Source organism: Carex rostrata, chromosome 6, assembly GCF_964058835.1.
Source record: "Carex rostrata chromosome 6, lpCarRost1.2, whole genome shotgun sequence".
Classification (NCBI taxonomy): domain Eukaryota; kingdom Viridiplantae; phylum Streptophyta; class Magnoliopsida; order Poales; family Cyperaceae; genus Carex; species Carex rostrata.
Window position 1 is genome coordinate 9805331 of NC_135923.1, and position 24521 is coordinate 9829851.

Below are 24521 nucleotides of genomic sequence, written 5' to 3' on the forward strand. Positions count from 1 at the left end.
GAAATAAGTCATCGTTGAGTGCATAGTAGAGCCGATAAACATCGGATCTACTTTCGGATTTAATGGATATCGGAGTTGTATGATACACTTTAACATGTCCGTGCACAAATTTCAGAGCAGACATATACTAGAGTTATCTGATGCGCCTTAAAATACGTGTGCACAAATTTTAGAGCAGATACATACGATTTTAAAACACATTGGATGGCTCTGATACTTGACGAATTCAAAAGTACGTCTGATGCTCATCAGATCTACACTCATGAGATCTACATTTTTCTCATCATTTTTACGGACTACGCAACATTGGACAAACGAAAACTCATTTTCTCCTCTGTAGAATTCATATCCTATGAGTTAGCATAATATTTTAGTTTGGATATAGACCGTTTGATCAAAAATCTGAACTAATTCAGTTTGAGATGAACACACAAGAACAGGGGCGGACGCAGGATTTTTGTCAGGGCGGGGCAATAATCGGATGCAAATAGCTTATCGGGTACAATTCAACATAACAAAAAAAATACCAATCAATATAATAAAAATCCTAAATTACTTGAAAAAAAATCAACAATTCAACATTTATAGGAAATTTGAAATCAACATTTTGGTTCAACTTGGCAACCTCTGCCTTTGAATTCAAAAAAAAAAAAAAAAACATTTTGGTTCAACTAATTTTCGCTATTTGGGATCAGCGCCTATTTGAGCTCCGCTAATTTGTTTCGCTCAGAGTTTATATGGGCTCCGTTCCGTCTATTAGAATTCCAGACTGGGATACAACGGGAGGCAATTTGAATTCCAGGGAGAGGCAGAGGTCCGAAAAGTAGATTTTTAGCACTATTTTTGAAAATCCAGCGGGAGGCAGCTGACCCCCCCTGTGCTACAGTGGGTCCGCCCCTGCACAAGAACTATAATATCCATGACAAACCAAATCAGACGGTTTGAATCCAAACTCAAATACTTTGTTACACTGTTACGTGATATGAATTTATAATCTAGTGGGATCCAATCCAATTAGTTATCTATATAAATTGTCAGAGAACCTATTTCTACCTGAAGGATAAAACAGGAAACAAATATTTGTGATTTATACAATTTTTGGACCATTTCAGATTTTGCGATATTGTAACCTTTTCCAAAATCCGCGACCAATAATAAATTAATAATACATAAAGAAAAAAAAGGTAATGATCTTCTCATTATTGCATCAAGTGATATCAAAAACGAACTAATTGACAAAAATATGCATGTTATAAAAATAAAATTGAGCAATAAATAGTTAAGTTTATTCCGACATACTTATCTGTCTTGCAATATTGACAAAAGTCTTATTATACGACAAATATTGCCTTCATATATTGATATGTATGCAGAATACAATAATCACTGTCCTTTACCGAGCAAGTTAGGAATGAAACTGCCAAATAGAAAATGTGTGATTGGTTATGCAAATATTTTTTCAATCAGCAGCACATGATAAAAGATAGAGCAAGACTATATATCACGAAGTGTATTTTTAATTATTTCCAAATATAAATTAATGAAAAATCTACGTGTTTACAATTCTTGATTAGATATATATTAGAGGAAATCAATACTTTCTTTCATCTAATAAATATAATGAAAGCAAATCTCACAGTGCTGCGTTAATTTGCGTTTATTTTTCCTCACTGTGTTTATCTTTTTGTAAGAGAACTTTTTATATTTTAGGTTTCAAAAAAATTATATTATAATAAATTTTATCATTAAATTATTTTTTAGAATTAAACATTTTAATAAACATTTTTTTCAAATTTAACGTAATTAAATAACAAATAAGGAAGAAGATTAGAAAAAAAAAATGACTCCACATCTAAAAAAAAACAAAATGTTAATAAAATTATACATTTAAAAAAATATAAATGAAACATATTTATAGATTTAATTCGGGTTAGTACTTTTGTTGTTATGTAATTAAATTTTTTTTTAGTGTTAATCTTTTTGAAACGTTGTGTGAAACGTCAAAACTAATGTAATTTATCTGTTGTTTGAAATATTTAATATTATTTGAAATTGCTGAAATCGGTTTTTACTTGTACTCTTAATATTGATTTGTTTGATAATATATATTTTTTATATTATTTTACATGAGTCTGATTATTATGTCTACATTAGTATTTCAGTCTAAATGTCTAACAACATAAAAACGAGTTAGGCTGGGGTGCTATGGATAGCATAGTGGCCTCTATGCTACGGCTCAATATTCGAGTTTTCAAAATCCAAACGGTCGATCCGAACCGTTCATCTTATTCTCCATATTAATATCTGCTTGGAGACCAAATTTTATAATTTTATGAATTTTTTTACTATTTATTAAGCCACTTTGAAAATCGCTAATCCAACGGTTTTACTGTTTTGTGCAGCCACCGTTGGATCAACAATTTTGTAAAATACTTAATAAATAGTAAAAAAATTCAGAAAAATGTAAAATTTGGTCTCCAAGCAGATATTAATATGGAGAATAAGATGAACGGTTCGGATCGACCGTTTGAATTTTGAAAACTCGAATATTGAGCCGTAGCATAGAGGCCACTATGCTATCCATAGCACCCCAGCCTAACTCACATAAAAACTATCAAATAGACTTCAAACGATGAATTCAAACCAGTTAACTTTAAACCAATCTACGTCATGAGTGATGCATTTACATTTAAAATTTATAAATTTTCAAATTCATTTAAATGTGATTTTTTTTCTTTTAATGGTATATTAGCAATGGGATAGTTGTGATTTGTGAAGAACTTGCTCTATTTATGTGAAGTATATAACTCTCTTGTCTCTTTTTATTTCAGCATTATAATGACACAGTTAAACTCTCTTATCTCTTTTTATTTCAAGAAATGAAATAATTTCTATGCGCTGGAGTTATGTATATCAAAATTCTGGGAGGGATGCTATGTTTTTAAACTTGTCAGATCTGAGAAAAAAACTAATAACAACTAAAGCTTGAAAGAATGTTGCAAATACAACTTTCCTGCACTAGGATAATAAGATAGGCTGTAAGCAAAAAAAAAATTACACTAGGTCCAGCAAAAAGTTCATCCTTTTTAATTTTTTAAGCATTTTGCTAAACTTTTCTTCTAAAAAACAACAAAAGTGCCTATTTCATTACCAAACTATAAGTTTGTATTCATACCACTGAAATAGAACGGAATTAACAATGCTCAAACAAATACTCTTCATGGAAGTGAGAGTACCCAATGGTCACAATTTTAGCCCTATATATCTAAAGTTCTAAACGCATCTTAGCGTTTAAAAAAGGCAGCGTCAAGAAAAATCATTTTCTTTTTCCATTCTTTCCCTCTGACTCATGACCCAAAGAAAGCTGATCCCATCAATTTTTGAGCAATTGAATGTATAAAAAGGCATTTAATAGAGGGTAAAAGTAGGAAATTTATAAATGTAAAGTGAGTTTTAATAGAAAAGACAATAAATTAGGTAAATGTGAGAGTTTCTGAAATTTAAAAGGATAAATAATATATTTTGCTAATTTTAGAAGGAAAAATGTAAGATTTTTAAAAGGCATAAAATCTTTGGAGATCCTGCCTCTCATTTCATTCCTCCCTCTCTAATTCTAACCATTCTAACCGACGATTCCCTGACAGCCATGGTGAGCAAATTCCTTGAGGAAGCAAAGGCGTGCAGTGTGCTTCGTCAGGTTGAATATCCCTCACACTCGGTTATTTGTTTTTCAAGATAAAAAATACAAATTGTAGTTGGTCATTGCTAAATTTACTATGCAACTCCGCTTATTTGTTCTTTGGAATATATTTTCTAGATATCACAATCGCATTAAACCCCTACAATTATGTGAAATATTCAAGGAGGAGGGATCAAGTTACAACACTTGAAAGTTACAACAAAGTTACAACATCATTTTTTTTCATTTTCAAAGTCCAAATCGTCGATCCAAACCGTTAGATATTCAATCTATATTAAAATGTGCTTACAGACCAAATTTTACATTTTTTGAAATTTTTTTGCTATTTATTAAGATGGGTACAAAATTGCTGTTTTTAATGGTGCAGAATTTTAATAAAAACAGCGATTTTGTACCCATCTTAAAAAATAGCAAAAAAATATCAAAAAATGTAAAATTTGGTCTGCAAGCACATTTTAATATAGATTGAATATCTAACGGTTTGGATCGACGATTTGGACTTTGAAAATGAAAAAAAATGATGTTGTAACTTTGTTGTAACTTTCAAGTGTTGTAACTTGATCCCTCCTCATATTCAAGTAGCACATGCCATTATTTATTACCATGCAATTCATTGAAACTATTCTCTTTCTTTCATTGCTTTCATTGTGTAGATTTTGATTAAATCCTAAAATACCCCTTTCCTGTTGAAGATAGAACAAACAAGTATCAGTAGTTCTATAATTTGTACTAATGGAAAATTGGAGGTATAGAGGGAAATGGCATATTGTTTGAATGAGATATTTATCATTTCAGAAGACTTGGATTTTGTGTGATTGTTATGGCAGTTAAAAAAAGGATTTTCACTTCATGTAATATTTGCAATTTTTTCCCCTTAAGATGCTAACAGTTTCTGGACATAGTTTTTTTTTTTTTTCTTTTCTCAGATGGATCTATATCAGTTTTGCAGTTGGAAACTTGCCGAGCAATTTTTGGTTGTTTTTATGATGGGCTAAATTGGGAGTTATAATGATGTTTTTCTCAAATAGAATTCTTTTGATCTTACAGGTGGAATTCTACTTTAGTGACAGCAATTTGCCAAGAGATGGATTCCTGAGAAGACCTGTTGAAGAAAACCAGGATGGACGTATCCTTTACACACAAAGTACAAACCTAACAATTATTATGATACCGAAGTTAAGCATGATAATGATGCACAGCTTGTTTGTTTTTTCTTTTTATCTGTTATCCTTTGGTTGGAACTTGTGGTGTTTGAGTCTTGTCAAATTAGGTTGTGTTGATTCTGCTTTAGTTTTGTTTTTCAATTATATAGAAGTTAAAATACAAGAATGTGATGCAGATACTTTGCTATTCGCAATATTTTTTTCTTTTTACCTTTGACTATTGTAAACTTGCAAAGTGGTAAGCTTGGCTCTGATATGCTCATTTGGACGGATGCGATCAATTTTGGGTTTGGATCATGATACTAAACCTGAGTCGGTACCGGCTGGTATAGTCGATGTTGTTTCTGAGGTTCTTAAAAGCCGGTCTACTATTCTTCGTATGTCAGAAGATGGTAAGTCTTTGCCTTAGTACCATTGTTTTCTGTACAATTTGATGTGATACATGATAGTATTGTACTGGTTATATCAAAGATAAAATAGCTGTATCCGTCTCATGTTTCTTACCTTTAGTATTTTTTTCTGACTCTTTACTTTATTTGAAAATAGGAAAAAAAGTAGGGAGAATTTCAGAGTTGTTAAAACCAGAGGAGCTGATAGAGCAACTTGATTCTCGTACTATTGCCACCTCTCCATTTCCTTATGACATCACACTCGAAGATGTTGAGGCATTTTTTAGCAAGCTGGCTAAGGTAAACTGATGTAGATCAATTGTATTTAGTAGCTGCTGACATTATCTTTACAACTTCTAAAGAGAATGAATTTAGTAATAAGAAAAGTACCTAGCAAGTAAGTTTACCAATACCAGTAAGGACCAGAAGCAGGATTCCCATTCCAACTGAATATTATGTTTTCCTTGTATCTTGTTTTCTTTCTTCTATTCTTTTGGTCTTTGGTGCTCAGAAATTCATATTGTGTTCGGCAATTGTCAAGATTGATTGGCATGTAGATGACAATTTTCTTGTTAAGGATAATATAATAAAATAAAGAAATTGCTTTTCTAGGTGAATAGTGTGAGGCTACCGAAGAATGTATCTGACAAGAGATACTTTTGTGGTACGGCTCATATTGAATTCTCTGAAAAGGATGATGCAAAGAAAATTCTGGAGGAGAATCTGGTATTTGCCGGAGCTGAACTGGTGCTCAAACCAAAGTACGTATATTCTATTATTTGTCGGAGCTGAATTGCTACCCCTTAACTGTATATTAAAAAAAGGTTCAATTAATTGTCGAGAAAGAAGGGTTCAATTGAGGATTGGAATATCAATTCACAATCGTACCAGAATTGACTGGTACTCGTGTTCTGTATGTACCAGTTCTTGCTGCGTCCTTGAGGTCTTGTTGAACCACGTAAAATTCGTTTTTTTTAATTTGAGGTGAAGCAATTCTCAATTGAGATGAGTTTAATTACTTCCAATTTGAACTTCATTTAATTTAAGATAATTACCTTTCTTCTATTAAAATAAATTGAATTTGATCCTAGATCTGATATTTATCTTCTCTATCACAATTGATTGACAAAACAGGAAGGAATATGATGCAGAGAGAGAGAAACAGATAGAGGAGCACAAAAAGAAGAATACTGGCAAAGGGTACCGCTAGAAGCACTTAAAATAGTAGTACTTGTTCTGGTACCTGAAGGTGAAAATTCAACTAATGCCAATGCTAATAGAGTTTCATAGTTTTTTTTTGGGGGGCACAGCCTAGACCTGACTGGTATGGTAACTGGATGCATGAGTTTGTTTGGATGAGTAGGAAATGTTTGTAACTTATTATATGAACTAAAATAGAATGTGCAGGGAAATTTTTTATCTAAAATGCTTAGAATTTTTCTAGGAGTGTTAGAATATGATAAGAATTATCCAGGAAAGTTAGAGATTTAAAATTTTTAAATTTGTTGAATATTTGTAAAGAATTAGTTGGTATGTGTTATGAAGTTCTTATATATCTAGTTTTGAAGTCTTAAAAATATCAAAAGTCTCTTCTCTTTATATGGATAAAGAATTTTTTGTACTCTCTCATATTTCCTCAAACCACCATCCTGTCATCAATCATCACATCTTTTCTATATCCAGTTTTACTTAGAGCGCCACTTTTGTCAAAAGTCTCAAAACACACACATCTTATTTTGAGCGGACCCGTCAAATCGGAAGAGGCAAAGGAGGTGCCGCTTCGGGGCAAACGGACCCGGCTAAACTATTTAGTGCTCTCCAACCGTGCGCTTCTCATAGGCCCAGTTTGATCAGCGGGCCTGATTAGATATCAGGCAGGAGGGGCCTCGGTGTACCAGTAAAGCCCCAAATTGTTCAAGCGGATCCTCTCTACATGTTGCATTCTCTAGCCTCTGGCAGTGGAAGATCAATTATTCAGATGTTCTCATGAACCACCTTCTAAATAAATACAACAATGTTAATTAGGGGATCAAACTTCCATTTAAATCAAGAAAATTATTCTCATTCTGAATTCAATCCGTTTGATAAATTATTTTTCTATTATTAATAAAATTTACACTTATTAGGAGACATCATACTTGTCTTTTTTTGGGACACTTTATTATTTGAAGCTTCAGTAAGTGCTCCTAACCATCCTTCTTTGTTTGCTACATGAGTACATGTTTGACAGAAATTACAGAGACTCTCATTCCCATCTATTCCAGGCTTCCAGCTCCCAAACAAAGCCTACCAGTATTTGCTGTTCTTGTTTCTAACCTACATGTTGGCCACCTACGTTCTTCCGCAAACATTGCGGAATTGCAACCAAATGTGTTTTATTCTGACATATTACCCAAGCTTGGCTCCGTTCGCATCATCAGCCAAACATTAATGCACATGAAAGAATACCTTGCGAAAAGAAAATAAAAACGACATAGTAAAGATTGTTAGAAGCCTCCAGCAACAATACAATTCAATATCCAAGAAGGATTTTCGGTCCCTCTCACTTTCCATGGAAACCTTATTTCTCCTGGAAGAATACTCCAGCTCACATAAATGAAGGAAAGGAAAAAGAAAATAATAGCAAATTACTCTGCACCTAGATTTACCCAAAACTGGAAATACAAGTTTACCATCAATAAAATTCCCTACTCTGCAATTTCTTTTCATTTTTACTTGTTTTCAAATCAGAAAGAAGCCTCCTTTAAGTATCTCCTCTCATATAAGCCAGTAACCTGATCTGCGACAGTCCACATAATTGCCTGGCCCGGCGGTATCCTCATAAGCCTCGGAAGTAATCCTTTCCACAATGCACGTAGTCCTTCCTCAGCATATATAGTTCTGATAGCATGTATCATGCCTCTATACTTCAACTCTCCGGATGGCGACCTCCCTTGGGCCATGAGTCTGGTCTTGACCACATCAAATGGGCCCGTACATATTGGTCCTGCGGTACCAGCCAAGAAACCCGAGATCATTGATTGCCACGGTTGGAGGGTTTTTCTGTCTCCTTCATGCTTCTGCCATAGTAGCACATCAAAGGCATTCTTGGCAGTGAACATGGCAGCCTGGTTTGTGCCATTTCGCATCACAGTTGGTGATGCGCCAGACCAAAGTCCGCGGAGTCCCTCTTCACGAACAATAGTTCTAGCACAGTGGATCGGATTCTTGTAGCGTAGAAGATCTGGGCTTAGACCTTTCTGTTGCTGAAGTCTGATTTTTACCACCTGAAATTTGGATAAAAAATGCTTTTAGCAATATTGTTAATTCAATACAATAGAAGATATTACATGCAGAGAGGATTCAAGTCAATGCTGGTCTTTGCTTTTCCTTAATAGCAGCTTTAACTGTTCTGGCAACTAGGATTCATGCAGAGAATTCGACTACTATTGCACTGACCTTGCTAATGAAAACCCGGTACAGTGATTACTGTGCTCACCACTAATTGAATTTTGAGTTTTTTTATTGGATACTGAGAAGCAATAATGTAGTATTTGTTATAAGGTTAGTTACATGGTACTATGAAACAGCCATCACAGTAGAATTGGTCCCAACAAGGAGTGAGAAAGATCAATTTTCAATCTTTTTTTTTTTTTACCTCTTTTTTTAAATAATTAAAAAAAAAAACTTAAACTGCATCAGACAGCAAAATAGCATAGACCTTAATTATTTGTCTCTCTTGACAGCAAAATATAGTAATTTGATAGTACAGCTTCATTTGTCTCTCTTGACAATTGCATTTTGAGGGAGCAGTATCCTTAATTATTATTTCAGATGGCACAATAAAATAGTGTGACAAAAATATGCTTATAAATTAAAGGTCAGCACAAGAAATTTTCAATGCTGGGTCAGAAACTTAAAATGAAAATGTATGTATCTTACTGAGACTAATAGTGTAGATTCCCAATGGACCTAATCTGGAATTAGCACACAGGTCGTGAACAGGAACAAAAAACAAACAAATTTGTTGAGGAGCTTATAAAAAGCAAACAAACAACTACTATTAAGGTTTTCTCAGCCATGTTCCTTGAATGTGTCAAAGCAATGAAAAGAAATGTGACCTCAAATACACAATACATTAGCTATATAGAGCGAAATGAAAAACTGAGATTTCAATTTCTATCCCCGCTTTATAATTATTTTTCTTTTTGTGAAAAAGCGGGGGAATCCTACCAGTTACATTGAAGCCGGAAGTTTTTTTGTATAACCATATATCTGGTACCGGAACAAACATCAAGTTCAAAACAACAATAATAGTACAAATATTTTCCCTCTTAATAATATGATCTGATACAAGTACACTATTAATTTGTTGACCAAAAGTTGACTAGACCCATTCAAATATTATTTAATTTTGGAACAAAGATTCCTAATGCAAAAGTATAACATCAGGGCAAGCTGGTTACGAGGTAATCAACTTGGAGTTTAAAAATATCCAGTTGGGTAAAAGGCGAGATGCTTTTTGAACTCTTGATATCTGAGGAATATTATAATGCAGAGTGAGTCTATGGTACTATGCATATCACGGGTTGTTACCGTGCTACGGCTCTATATTCGAGTTTTCAAATCCTAACGGTCGATCCGAACCGTTCATCTTGTTCTCCATATTAATATGTGTTTGGAGACCAAATTTTACATTTTTTGGAATTTTTTTACTATTTTTTTAGATATTTAGAAAATCACTTGATCTGAAAATTCTGGACCATCCAAAAACAGTGATTTTCAATAAATCTAAAAAAATAGTAAAAAAATTTCAAAAAATGTAAAATTTGGTCTCCAAACACATATTAATATGGAGAACAAGATGAACAGTTCGGATCGACCGATAGAATTTGAAAACTCGAATATAGAGCTGTAGCACGGTGCCAAATCGTAATATGCATAGTACCATAGACTCACTAAACTTCTCCACGATCGACTCAGCTTACAAAAACCAAAAAAAAAAAACTTGTCAAGTTGTCCACCGGCACTAAAGCAACCAACATTTCTGTACAGTTAAGAATTTAAAACTAATAACCGGATGAATCAATGGACTAAAATAACAGACGTAGGTATAACCTCAAAAGGAGTGACAATTAGCAGCCACTCGTCGCCTCGAGCAACGAACATTTCTTTCCAGTAAGAATTTATAACCAATAACCGGATTAATTAATGGTAAACAAAAAAAAAACTGAGCCAGATATTACCTCAAAAGGAGTAACGATTAGCAGCGCCTCGAGCACACCGGCTCCAAAACCCGACGCAAGCCGTGCCTGATTTGACAAGTTCCCGGTCACTGGATCCTTGAAAGCTGATTGGAGAAGAGCATTCGACCCCATCCTGAGCGCGTACTTGAGCGTCAAGTGGGTGGCGAATGGCGTAAGTCCCTTCCAGAGAGCTCTCACCCCTTCAGACGTCGCCACGGTCTTGCCACAGTGGATTATCCCTCGATAGGTCCCTGTTCTATCCAGCTGGAGCCTGGTCTTGATTACATCGATCGGCTGGAGACAGCACGCTTCCATAATTCCGCCGAGAGAACCCGATAACGCCTTCACGTGAGGAGGGATGGAATCCCGGCGGCGATCGTCGGAGGGAGACGGTGCCATCTCGACCGGAAGCGATCTTGGCGGTGGCTGGGGAGGCGAGAAGGGTGTTACTTTAGTTGTGTTGGGGGGTTACTTCATTTCATTGTCTCGCAGTCTTCATTTTGCTTTTGTTGGTTTTATTGGTTTGTGTTGGGGCACTAGGGAGTGAGGGAGAAGTTGCTGGTTTAATACGGGCCGTTGGTTAGTAGTCGTGCGTTTCTCGCGTGGGAAAGCTGGCAATAAATAAATATTCCCTTTTAGTTTGAAATTTCAGATGGATATGGAGTACAAGTTTCTCGTGTACAAGTTTCTGGACTTGTTACACATTTGAGTGTATGCCATGAGTACGAACAAATTTTTTTTTTCCAATTTAGCGGGGATAGAGAGACTCACAGACGCAAGGAATTTGACTACCTGTCTCGTAAAAAAAAATTTACTACTTCACTTTCCAGTAAGGAAAAAGAGCCTCTTTTAGATTTTTTTTAGCAGCTTAATCTTGCCTAATATTAATTTTTTAGCTTGAATTAAGATAATCTCCTTTAATCTCATTTTGCTCAGATCTTAATCTCTTGCTCTTTTCTTAAGGCACCTCCTCCTTCTTTAGCTTAGCGAACAACTCCTTCTTAGTGCGGACTATTATTTAAACACCATGTATTGCTGAACAGCCCCGTAAGTTTTGCGCTCATCTGGAAAATTGTGGACAGGTCTATCAAGTTGAGCTATGTTTAATTTATACAAGTTTATATATATATTTTAGAAAGTGATGTCAACAGAACTTTTTTTTGTTTAAATTTAAAGTAAAATTTCTCGAAAAAGTTGTTAACAGATCTCAAATTAGTAGAATTGTGGATAACTTTGCAAATCTACTGGTTCATATTGATTATTCCAGCACCAAGCAAAATGTAAAACACAAAGTAATTTACATCACACGGGCCTACTATCCATTAAGGACTAGTCTGGTAATACAGATTCAAAGTTTCAAATTAGACGGCCCACTCAAAACCGACTGTCCGAAGGAGCACAAAAAATAAATCTTTTCTTCTTCTTTTTTGAAAATACGATAGAGGCTATCAGAATAAAAAATGAATCTTTTCACCAAATGATTTAGCATCAGTTTCTCCACAAGGATAAACCGAGAAATAAGATTATATTACTTCTGAGATTATTCAAGGAACCACCACAATTAAGATTTTGTTACTAAAAAGGAAATTAAGATTTTGGTTGCCACGTGAAGATCTTCAATTAAAAGCGCCTTAGCCAAATTTAATCATTGTATACTTGGTATAAATTGACTGGGTTTTTGAATTGGGATGTAATTTAATCATAATAAAAGAAGAGGAGGGTTCAAATGCACCCAAATGCACTCTATTTTTTAAATCTTTTTCTCCGTTTTCAAAGTCCGAATAGTCAATCCGAACCGTTAGATGCAATCTATGTATTAAGATGTGCTTGAAGACCAAATTTTACATATTTTGGAATTTTTTTACTATTTATTAAGCCACTTTGAAAATTGCTGATTTTACATTTTCTGGACCATTGGATCAGCGATTTTTCAAAGTGGCTTAATAAATAGTAAAAAAATTTCAAAAATGTAAAATTTGGTCTCCAAGCACATCTTAATATATAAATCGCATCTAACGATTCGGATTGACTATTCGGACTTTGAAAATAGAGAAAAAGAATAGGATGCATTTGGGTGCACAAAAATTTGAATGCATTTCAACCGTCCTCATAAAAGAATCAGCTAGCCTCATAACATTAGAAATCTGGACAATAATTTTATACTGTTTAAGCAAAATAAGAACAAAAATGGAGATCGGCAAATTGTCAAACCTTAACGGCTCTTTCAAAGGAGATAAAGATTCCTTAACGGCAAATTGACAAATTTTTAACGTCTCTTTGGTTATCTCTGTTAATAGTTTCATTTGGCTCAAAACTCGCATTACATCTGAATCATTCATGAGCACGATATTTTCACACCTTAAATTTTACATGCAGAGAAATTATTTTCTTTAATTCTTTTGTAAGCCCAAAAGGATAAAAGAAGTTTAGCGAAAACAGAATTTTGAATACATAATCGTGATAATATCATGCAGCAGCAAACTTCAAAATTTTTTTTTTTTTTTAACCACAAGGATGATCACAATAATGTTATGATATTTTTGGTACTCTTTTCATGTAGATATATTGAACTAAAGGAGGGTTTCAATTCCTCATGTTTTTCATGCCTCATCATACCTCATATTTTATATCTTCATTTTCTAATTATCGATCCCAACCGTTCAACATGATATCGATACTAAAATATAGTTGTCGATGAAATTTTATAATTTTTAGAAATTTTTTATTATTTTTTAAGATGGGTAGAAAATCATTATTTTTTTCACGATGCAAAAACAATGATTTTGTACATATCTTAAAAAATAGTAAAAAAAATTTCAAAAATTATAAAATTTTATCCCCAGGCATATATTAGCATAGATGTCATATGGAGCTGTTTGGATCAACAATTTGAACTTTATAAACGAAGATATAAAATATGAAATATAATGAGATATGAAAAACAAAAGGTATTGGAACCCTTCTCATTGAACTAATATAAAGCTTCATTTCGCAATGCATGCAAAAGTTAAAACTTCTTATATAAAATATTACTTTAGGAATTAGGATGGTCTATCAAGTCATCAAATCTTATAAATTTATTGAGACGACTTTTACCTTTATCAAATAATAAAATATTTGAGAGAACTAAAATAAATTGTGTTGGAAATTTATTTTTACACTTAACAATTATCTATTACGTGACCAAATTATTTATTTTTATTTTTTAATATCAAAAAATTATATCTTGACATTATGGAATATCCGGATTAATATGAATATGTACCAAACATAATATATACTCCCACAGATACAATTTAATATTTTTAATTTCTAAAGTCATCCACAAAAGAAATTGTCTAATATATCCATTTTTTTTTCTCATGCACTTTAAATAGTAGTCTATATAAACCACTTGCACAACAACAAACACTACTGTTATATTAACTAAAATTATTTACTCAGTAATAGAAATTAAGAATTCAACTTTTCAATACAAAATGGTGAATGTAAGGAGTACACAACAACTACAAGGGCCTGCCACTGTGAGATCAGCACCGGATGAATGAATTATCTGACCTGGTCTTTAAGGCAACCAAAACAGAAAACCTATATTCTAAAAGAAAATTCATTTATAATAGTGAACCAACTTGGTTGATGGAGAATCATAGGAGAATTTATGATTTAATCTACAATTGATATACACGCTTACTATGTAATATGAACCAACTCAGCTTTGTTTACTTTTTAAAATATTTTCTTTTAATTTTGTCAAATTTGGTCAATTCAATTGTTTATTAAAAATCTTATTTTTTAGACGAAATACTAAGAGGGGTTCACTGTTGTAGAGGGAGATCACTAAATCTGTAAAGGAAGGAGAGAGAGATCGGAACGGAGGTGATCTGCACTGGAGCCTCTGGTGCGAACATGGCGACAGCGGCATGAGGATCTCGCCGTGGGGAGGTTGATCGGAGCAGTTATTCGTTTTTTTTACTATTCCAGCCTTTTCTAGTCGGTTTTTAAAATGAAGAGTTTGTTTCATTTTTTTTGTTTTCTTGTATATGCCTCATTCACATTCTATCTCTAAAAAATGGTCTGACAAGGTCAAAGGTAGATGCAAAGTTGCAAGCTGGATCAATGTGTAGGAAATTATGGACCACTTATCACATTATTTCTTTTTGAATGAATAAACTTGATTCTGCATGTTGAGTTGGATATGGTGTAAAATTGACTTCTTTGGATTTTATTGTGTGTGCATATCAATCGATGAGATACATAGCATGAAATAAAACCTTTTTAATTCTCATATACGCTGAAATTCTGATAGAATTCTGACATAAGAGAAGGGGCATCCAAGCTAGAAAAAATACACATAATTTCTACTACTTGCGAACTGGAAGGCACCATGGTACCCAATATACGAATGACTGGTACTGAATGGGCAAAATATGTAGTTAAGCTTTTTGCATCTTGTTAAGTTTTCATATCCAAGACATAATTGCTGCTACAGGTTCAGTACCAATATACACCCTGGTACCGCTGGTACTTGAGCTTTTATTTATGTTCCTGTTGAATTTTATAAATAAATTTAATTATTTTTCAATAATTTTTTTAATTTTTTCTAGTTGTAACTTTTAAAAGAAGCTAAATTGATTAATCTTATTGTAGTATTATTGTTGTTCTGTTGATTTTCAAAACTAGTGTGCAGCAGCCCCAACAATCTGTCAAATTTCAGATTTCTCAATTTATACGTCCAGCTCAGCCCAAAATGATGGATCACAGGATCGCAGGATGAGTGAGAAATTTAGCAAACTCAAATATTATGCTGTTCGAAAGAAGAGGAGAAAGCAAGAGCAAGATCGAGAGAAGATCGGTGAAACAATCGAAAGAAGAGGATAGAGCAAGAGCAAGGCGTAGCGACCAAGAGTGAGAGCAGAGCGAGAGAACAGGAGCGACAGACAACAAAGGGTCTCTCCAGATTGAAATACGGAGGAGGAAGGAGCCGTTTTTTAATTTTTCGCTGGCGTAGCGTTAATTGCAATTTATAATTAATTGCTGTGATGGAGTGATTTAGAAATTATGGACCCTTTAAACTGCTAAATTCAGTGACGTGGCTGTTTAGCAATTAATTTTAATTGCTCCATTGGAGATGTAATGGCCCAGGTAGGTTCGGGCCCATGTGCGAGGAGCGCAATTAATAAAACCCTTGTTATCATTCTCATGCTGGGTTTTTACACGACCATCCTGTGTTCCACGTCAGCTCTCCAGAATGATGCTCTGGCGAAGTGGCGATGATCATTTGAGAACTTTTTCGAAATGAAATCTGCTGAAATCATTTAGGATTTCAGGACCCTGAAATTTCAAATCTAATCATTTAAGTTTTTTCATACACGAATCTCAAAGCAGGCAGAATTTTATGCACAAATCACGAAATATATAGATGGTTAGATTGAAAATTTCAGGGACCCTGAAATCTCCATGGAAGCAGATTTGTTTCCAACTTTTTCTCAGCCAGATGGTAGTTAGGTTTGAGAGTATTGAATATGTTTGGGTGTGGAATAAAGTTACTTCGAATTAAATTTCTTACTCTAAGTTAAGATAGATTAAAATAATTATGTTTGGTTGGAGTTTGATGTTGTAAGCTCATAAATAAAGAGAAAATTATAATATGATGTTACTCTAAACAAGTAGAGTAAGTTATTCCATCTAAAAAGATAAAATAACTTACTCTGATTTAACTCAAATGTTATTCGAGCTTATGTCAATTTTTTTACTCATTTGACTCTTTAAAGATGTAGTAGAAGATTTACTTCATCATTTAATCCACAATCAAACATAACTATTGGATTTGACACAGGAATTCACATGGTAGCATAATAGGGAATCTTTTATAATTAGTAGATCTAAACCTTTATTTTTAAGAGAAATTTGGATATATACCCATCACAACTTCTTTAATTAGATATTTACCCATCCAAAATTAAAAATTAGATATTTCCCCATCTAAACATCATCTGTTTATTAATATACCCATTTTCAATTTTTCTCAATAAAAAAAGTAAATCAATATTAATAAAATATTTAAGGGACTATTTTGCCCTTCAAAAAATTGAGCACTAAAACCCTGCTTCACTTTCCATATCCTGCTATTCTTCCAATCAACCCATCCTCTCCCAGTGCAGCCCTCCATCCCGCGCAAACCCTCCTCCATCTCGTGCGATTCTCCATCTTGCATCACCCTTTCTCTTCCACCCTCACGACCCTCCTCTGTCAGAGGCAAGCCTTCACCTTCCATCCAATTTTACCCTTTCTTCTTCCTCTCACAAAAAAATTGTTTGCAATGGAGGAAGATTGGAACAGTATTGATCCATTTTCTTCGTTGATTATCAATTCTAATACTGATCAGTCCAACAATGTTTTGAGCAACCAAGATGCAACAGCTCGTAAGAAGTTGAAGTCGGTGAGAAAGAGAACACATGTAATGGTCTCATACCAGCATTTGGTACAGAGTAACCAATAGGAAATTTTATACGAGCAAAGAATGACGAGTGCAAGGATGGTTTCATACCAGCATTTGGTAAGCTTGTTTGGATACTGGTAAGGTGTGGGAGAAGTCAGAAATGAAGAACTGGTATTTTTGCACTTTGGCCCCTAGCTGGTTGAGTATTACAAAAAGAAAAAGGTGCGGCACCCGGAGATATGCAATTCCAGGTTTAGAGTAAAGGTTGGAATTATTTTGGTTTTCACTGATTTAATTTTGTTGGTTTCTTGCTTTGATATTTTTTTAGTAGCGAAATGTAATCTAAAGATGTAGACCTTTGTTTTTCTTCAATCAAAAGTACCGACAAAAGAAGAAAATGGGCACTCAACTTTTTTTGAAGGGAAAAAAAGTCTTTTAAATATTTTATTAATATTGATTTACATTTTTTAGTGAAAAAAATTGGTAATGGGTATATTAATAAATAGGTCATGTTTAGATGGGGAAATATCTAATTTTAAATTTTGGATGGGTAAATATCTAATTAAAGAAGTTGTGATGGGTATATATCCAAATTTCTCTATTTTTAATTTGGCACGAATCTCAAAGCTTAATGATATTCCTCTCTGTACTAGTTCGAATCTCAAAACAGTTGGAAGTTAATCTCAAATCGTAAAGTGAAAAGAATCTTTTACAGTACTTGGGATTAGTGAATTAGAAACGGGTTAGGTCGGGTCTGTCCGGTCTGAACCCGGTCGGTCAACGGTTCCCACGGTCTGGGGGTCATATGGGTCTACGGGTTAGCACGAGTCGGGTCTGGCGGGTCTAATTTGGAGGAGTTGGTCCAAACCTGTGCTAGACCCATGGTCCAAATTCACACGAGTCGATCCGGTCCGATCCTGATTGTGTTTTTTTTTTAAAAGTGGACTTTTTCTGGCCGAAACAGGTTTATTTCTGTTTAGTCTAGTCCGAACCGGATTTGGTCTGGTCCGAATCTAGACAGGTCTCGAGTTAGTTCGGTCTAGGTCTAGACGTGTGTTGAAAAACAAAATTAATATCTTTAGAATATCCATCATAGGTTGTAAATAGGAACAAATAACAGCTAGCATCCATGATACAGCTGTCAAAGCTAAACTTGGTACCTAGCATGTAATTAGGATGTAAATAGGCAAAGTATCTAGCAATTGTATTTTAGGAAACAACCCAAACGGCTAGTAGAATTAGGCTATAAATATCATGTACAGAGAGCTTGTATAATATCAGAAAAAGCAATAAAATACATCTTTTCATCATATTCTGTCTCTCTCCCTGATTTTCATCATGGTATCAGAGCAGCACAAATCCTGCAATAGCAACAAACCAAAAATACAATTGTGATGTTTGTAAGCTTGCAAAACAAACCAGATTATCTTTCCCTTTATCTACTAGTATTTCAGAAAAAAAATTTGATTTAATCCATTCAGATGTGTGGGGTCCAGCTCCTGTTGATTCTTATAATCACTTTAAATATTTCGTTACATTTATTGATGATTTCTCTCGTACTACTTGGATTTACCTTTTGAAGGGAAAAAAATGAAGTTTTTTCATGTTTCATAGAATTTTTTAATTTTGTGGAAAATCAATATAATGCAAAAATTAAGATTTTTTGATCAGATAATGGGACAGAATATGTAAACAAAAACTTTTTAGAGTTCTTTAGGTCAAAAGGAATCTTGCATCAAACCACATGCATTAATACACCTGAACATAACGGCATTTCAGAAAGAAAAAATCGTCATCTTCTTGAAGTCACTAGATCACTTCTTTTTCAAAATAATGTTCCAAAAATATATTGGTCAGATGCAGTGTTAACAGCAACCTATCTCATAAATAGACTACCAAGTGCAAGATTAAAAAATATGAGTCCCTTAGAAATTCTCAAGGGTAGAAAAATTGATCTTGACCATATTCGAGTCCTTGGATGCACATGTTTTGTACACATAAAAAGACATGATAAATTAGATAAAAATTCCGTTAAAACCATATTTTTAGGATATTCTTCTGAAAAAAAGAGATGTAAGTGTTATGATCCCAAAAATTTTAAAGTTTATTTTTCAAGAGATGTATCATTTTTTGAAAACCAACCCTATTATGAAACAAATGAGCAAAAAAAAATACACCAAGTCAACCAACCATGTTGCCTCCAAATAGTTTTATTTTTCCTGAAGAAACAAATGAAGAACAGGTTATGAATGAAGAACAAAATGGCGAACCAAGTGCAATTTCTTCAGGGGGAGAAAATGAGGAGTAAAATGAAGAACCAGCTCAAGAAGAAATTACCTCATGAAGAAGATCCACACGACAAACTCAACCCTCCGTCAGGTTAAGGGATTATGTGTTCCATCAGGTGATGTATCCAATTCAAGATTATCTCTCTTATAAAAAGGTATCTCCAGAATACCGGGCCTATTTAGGGAATATAACTAATCAAACCGAACCAACCACTTTTGATGAAGCAAACCAAAACCCAATTTGGCATAAAGCTATGAAAGAAGAACTTCAAGCTTTAGAAAGAAACGATACATGGGATATTGTTTGTTTACCAAAAGGAAAAAAACTCGTAGGATGTAAATGGGTATACAAGATTAAGTACCATAGTGATGGTACGGTTGAAAGGTATAAAGCCAGGTTAGTAGCCAAAGGATTCACCCAGACCTGTGGTATTGACTACCAAGAAACTTTTGCACCAGTAGCTAAAATGAGCACGGTTAGAATATTGTTGTCGGTAGCTACCAATTTAGGGTGGAATTTGTTCCAAATGGACGTGAAAAATGCATTTCTTCAAGGAGATTTGGAAGAAGAAGTCTACATGACTCTCCCTACAGGCCATAAATCTACGTTGGATCCATCACATGTATGTAAGCTAAAGAAGTCAATTTACGGTCTAAAACAGTCTCCAAGAGCATGGTATGCCAAGCTAAGCTTTTCTCTGTTAAAACATAATTTTATTAAAAGCACAGCTGATTCTTCTATGTTTATTAAACATAGACAAAATTCTACCACCATTATTCTTGTTTATGTAGATGACATTATTATTACAGGAAATAATAATGAAGAAATTAAAAATGTCAAACAATACTTGAAAAATGAATTTGATATTAAGGATCTTGGACAACTCTCATATTTTCTTGGAATAGAAATAACTCACTCTAGCAAAGGTTTATTTCTATCTCAAAAAAAATATGTCCTTGACTTGTTAAAAAAAACTGGTAAATTAGAAGCTAAGCCAGCTGGTACCCCAATGGAAACAAATGTTAAATTGAGGTTAGAAGTGTTGGGGTTCACGCGGTGCTAACCGGAAACCCGTTTAGGCTTAAGTTGCGGAATGACCGTAGAATAAAAATTTCTACGGCCAACTTAAGCTCAGGATTAAACGGGGTATGTCAGGAAACTTTCCAAGGCGGTCCACCTTCAGTATTCCTTTGGCATCAAAATCCAATTTAATCCTTTTACAGATCTACTCCATGATTGATTTCTAACACTTTAATCTACTTACAAATTAAATAGATTAATATAACATATTTATACCTTGTTTCCAAATCACAGTTGGAATGCAGACCGAGCGAGTAGAGCCTCACCAGGGAAGGAATCGACTCGGAGTATCACACGTGTGATACCTCTATCGGTTATCCACCAGGACTAACCGGAGAGCGGTTTATTTCTTCTGCCAGAAATACCGTAAACCGCGGAATTCTGCAAAAACACTATTCACGGGGAAAAGACGAAAACCCGTAAACACGAATTTTCGGTTGCTCAGTTTCATCAATATGCAAAACTGACATACCGCTAAATTCGGTAAAACACTATTCATCGATCCCATAAATATTCTCCACAACAACCCGCAAGATTATACGTCAACTACGTATAACTTTCTTTTCTCAACCGAAACACTATTTGGGAGAGAAATCGAGAAAGAGAGAAAATACCGATTCGTTTCTGCACGAAAAGATACATGTGAATGTGCATATGTATATATGTGAATATATCTTTCTCTCTCTACCCCTCCACCCCTATTTATAGTGTTTAGATTCGGTTGCAAAAGACCAAAATGCCCTCCAAGTTCGGCTTATTTACAAGATATGCCATTGACACCTCATCCTTTTATATGTGAAATGACCAAAATACCCCTTCCACACCCTTCCACATTCTTCTCCATGCTTCTACACATGCAAGGTGGCATAGGTGTGAAATGACCATTTTGCCCTTGTGGATAGGATTGATGACATGTCATCTGGATAGGATCAATGACGTGTCATGCGGATAAGCACGAATCTGAAAAGACCCGAATGCCCTCGGCCCGAACACAAATAATATTCGTATAATTATTCTGAACAATTATATATATATTTTTCTTTCGGTTATTTGTTTCGGTATCGATGACGTGTCATCTGGATAGGATCGATGACGTGTCATGCGGATAAGGACGAATCTGAAAAGACTCGAATGCCCTCGGCCCGAACACAAATAATATTCGTATAATTATTCTGAATAATTATATATATATTTTTCTTGCGGTTATTTGTTGTTTCGATAATTTATACAATGTGTCCTGCACATTTATAAATTAACCGGTTAACTTTTATACAACGTGTCATACACGTTTATAAATTAACCAATGTTTTTGCTTGTTATTTTTACATAACATTTATAATTTAATTATAACACGTATAATTAATTATAACCATCTTAATATTAATTATAATCAATTTATAATTAATCAGTAAGATTCTCCGAGTAGCTCCTATATGGTGTGACCCAATAGGATCTGTGTTATGTTGGTAAACAGAGTTAAAACTGTTTTAACTTCTGTTAGTCATGGGTGGCATCTGGCAACACATCATGACCATCCAATTACACAGATGATGCTGTACTGTACAATATCACGATCCAGTAAACAATTTACTTGTGTCTGTTCTTCTGTCTCATAGCTATCATATTAGTTTCAAGGTAGATGTGTGTCATCCTTGCTAACTTAATCTTTTCTTGATCTTGAGCAGATTATCAAATATAATTACTCTTGTAATTATACCGCTAGCAGATAATCTTACTCTATCAAGGGGCCCAGTGATGCTATAGCTCGTATAGAGATACGAGGGACAAATAGTATTCTTGGTAAACTATCACTTCCTCAGCTAAGCTATACATATGGAAAAGCTACCGTTATGACTGCTTTTTACGGACAGCGGTGGATAACAATCACACATACATATTTCTCAGTGGGAACGATAAATACCTCATACTGTAGAACGTGACACTGAATGAAAACATAAATGACACGAACACAATTCTATTTAATGTTTCATTCGGGGTCTGTCAAATACCATGTTTCTAAAACATGTATCTATGTGATTAAAATGACATCTCGTGTCAGGTGGTTTGTAAAACTTAACCATCTTTTAATCCACATACTAACCTTATCGCGGTAATTAGTGTTCCTGCTAATTACCTTGGTCAGTGACCTTTTAAGAGTATATATCATCTATATTATGGAGTTTCACAATTTCAGTCATGAACTCGAAATGATCCATAAATTCAATAATACTCAAGGCAACAAAATGCTATATAAATAAACATTCAATTCATGAACAAAGCTTTATGATAAATTATCGTATTATTGACTTCTAGATTATTACAAACTAACAAGAAGATGGTGAACCACTATCTGACATAGGACAATATCAAAGACTGGTTGGAAAACTAATATATCTTATGGTTACCAGACCTAATATTGCATTTGCAGTTAGTGTTGTAAGCCAATTTATGCATGCTCCACGTACCAGTCACTTGAGTGCAATTGATAGGATACTTAGATACCTTAAATGCACTCCAGGTTAAGGAATTTGGATGAGAAAAAATAATTCTAATGATGTGGTTGGTTTTTCTGATGCAGATTGGGCCGGGAGCTGTGACAGAAAATCAACCACTGGCTTTTGTACCTTTGTAGGTGGTAACTTGGTCACCTGGAAAAGCAAGAAGCAGAATGTTGTGGCTAGATCAAGTGCAGAAGCAGAATATCGAGCCATGGCATCCACCACAAGTGAGCTTATCTGGATTAAGCAGTTACTCAGTGACATGAAGATAGAGCACAAAAGAACCATGAAAATGTACTGTGATAATCAAGCTGCACGACATATTGCATCCAATCCAGTCTTCCACGAGAGGACAAAACATATAGAGGTAGACTGTCACTTTGTCAGAGAAAAAGTGAAGTCGGGGGAAATAGAAACTCCATTTGTCAGAAGCAAAGAGCAACTGACAGATATTTCCACAAAGGCGCTTAACAGGGCTAGCCATCTGAACATACTCGGCAAGTTGGGTTCAATAAATTTATTCGAACCCCACTTGAGGGGGAGTGTTGAAAAACAAAATTAATATCTTTAGAATATCCATCATAGGTTGTAAATAGGAACAAATAACAGCTAGCATCCATGATACAGCTGTCAAAGCTAAACTTGGTACCTAGCATGTAATTAGGATGTAAAGGCAAAGTATCCAGCAATTGTATTTTAGGAAACAGCCCAAACGGCTAGTAGAATTAGGCTATAAATATCATATACAGAGAGCTTGTAAAATATCAGAAAAAAAGCAATAAAATACATCTTTTCATCATATTCTGTCTCTCTCCCTGATTTTCATCAACGTGTCTCAGGCTAGTGCAGAACGGATTTGGACGGATCTAGTGAAAAAATTCTGCCTAAATCTTTACTACATCTGTTCCTTGAGTTAGTCCGGTCCGAAAATCTAGCAAAGATCGGATCCGGTCCACGGTTCGGATCTGGACTCCGGACTTTTTCAATACACTAGCTGGGATGATACCTTTCCCTTGGCATAGTGTTACTAGTGTAGCTATCTGTAGCTACTAGCTAGTGAGGAGTCGTAGACTCGTAGTATAGAAATATAAAAGAGGTGCTGATAAGGACATTAAAATTTCTACAAACTTGTGTTTGTTTGTTTGTTGGTAACGTGGGTGAGAGGAAATTGCTCGGTTTGACTTTCCGTTCATTTGGATGTTGAAACAATAGATAGATTTTGGTCGGAAATTCTAATGAATTGAGTGTAGAATATCTCATTTATTTTATTTAATGACAACGCCTGATAATTTGTAAACGTGTATTTGGAGAGTACGAACGCGCTACTTCTACATCAGTATTCTTATTTTTTTTTATTGGAATAATGACTAATGATTTAATTTGAAAATAGTGATCTAAACCAACTCGCAATGCCTTCATTTTATTTTAAAAGCAAGATGACTAATGACTTAATTAGAACCTCCGCAAAAATTTGCCTAAACATTGCATCTGCCTAGCAAAAATACATGCAATCACGTTTGTTCTGAGCATTGCATGACTCTTAACTCTAGTTAAAATGAGCATTTAAAAAACATTGTACTATCTAATTCAGGAAAAAGATAAGATCTTTTTTTTTTTATTTAAAAAATAAGATCTCAGAATCCAAAAAAAAAAAAAAATAAGATCTTTGTACAAGTTAGATTCATACCTTAGTAAATTTAAAAAACAAAGCTAAAAATATCTGTTTTGCATGCCAAGT

The 24521-nt window shown here is 34.3% G+C and overlaps 2 protein-coding genes across 4 annotated transcripts; one reads left to right on the top strand and one right to left on the bottom strand.

The window, feature by feature from the left end:
* The first annotated feature begins 3361 nt into the window (after nucleotides 1-3361).
* On the top strand, nucleotides 3362-6566 carry LOC144555860 (la protein 1-like). 3 transcript variants are annotated; one of them, XM_078304295.1, is made up of 7 exons: nucleotides 3362-3418; nucleotides 3645-3697; nucleotides 4748-4826; nucleotides 5100-5255; nucleotides 5410-5552; nucleotides 5865-6013; nucleotides 6387-6566. In XM_078304295.1, the coding sequence occupies exons 2-7, from the start codon at nucleotides 3647-3649 to the stop codon at nucleotides 6460-6462; spliced, it is 654 nt and encodes a 217-aa protein (XP_078160421.1). In that variant the 5' UTR covers nucleotides 3362-3418; nucleotides 3645-3646; the 3' UTR covers nucleotides 6463-6566. The 3 variants fall into 3 exon arrangements, with proteins under 3 accessions (XP_078160421.1, XP_078160422.1, XP_078160420.1); XM_078304296.1 differs by having other exon boundaries at nucleotides 3401-3441; XM_078304294.1 differs by lacking the exon at nucleotides 3362-3418 and having other exon boundaries at nucleotides 3460-3697.
* Nucleotides 6567-7706: 1140 nt separating this feature from the next.
* On the bottom strand, nucleotides 7707-11059 carry MSFC1 (Mitochondrial substrate carrier family protein). The gene is made up of 2 exons (XM_078304079.1): nucleotides 10478-11059; nucleotides 7707-8518 (listed from the first exon to the last, which is right to left on the bottom strand). Exons 1-2 carry the CDS (start codon nucleotides 10874-10876, stop codon nucleotides 7979-7981), a joined length of 939 nt encoding a protein of 312 aa, XP_078160205.1. The 5' UTR covers nucleotides 10877-11059; the 3' UTR covers nucleotides 7707-7978.
* Between the last annotated feature and the right edge of the window lie 13462 nt (nucleotides 11060-24521).

Bases quoted from the DNA above. Each gene is read 5' to 3' on its own strand.
- LOC144555860 (XM_078304295.1), top strand. From the start codon at position 3,647: ATGGTGAGCAAATTCCTTGAGGAAGCAAAGGCGTGCAGTGTGCTTCGT. The intron at 4,827-5,099 runs GTATCCTTTACA...AAACTTGCAAAG, and splicing joins TGAAGAAAACCAGGATGGAC to TGGTAAGCTTGGCTCTGATA. The intron at 5,256-5,409 runs GTAAGTCTTTGC...ATTTGAAAATAG, and splicing joins TCTTCGTATGTCAGAAGATG to GAAAAAAAGTAGGGAGAATT.
- MSFC1 (XM_078304079.1), bottom strand. From the start codon at position 10,876: ATGGCACCGTCTCCCTCCGACGATCGCCGCCGGGATTCCATCCCTCCT. The intron at 8,519-10,477 runs GTAATATCTGGC...TCCAAATTTCAG, and splicing joins TAATCGTTACTCCTTTTGAG to GTGGTAAAAATCAGACTTCA.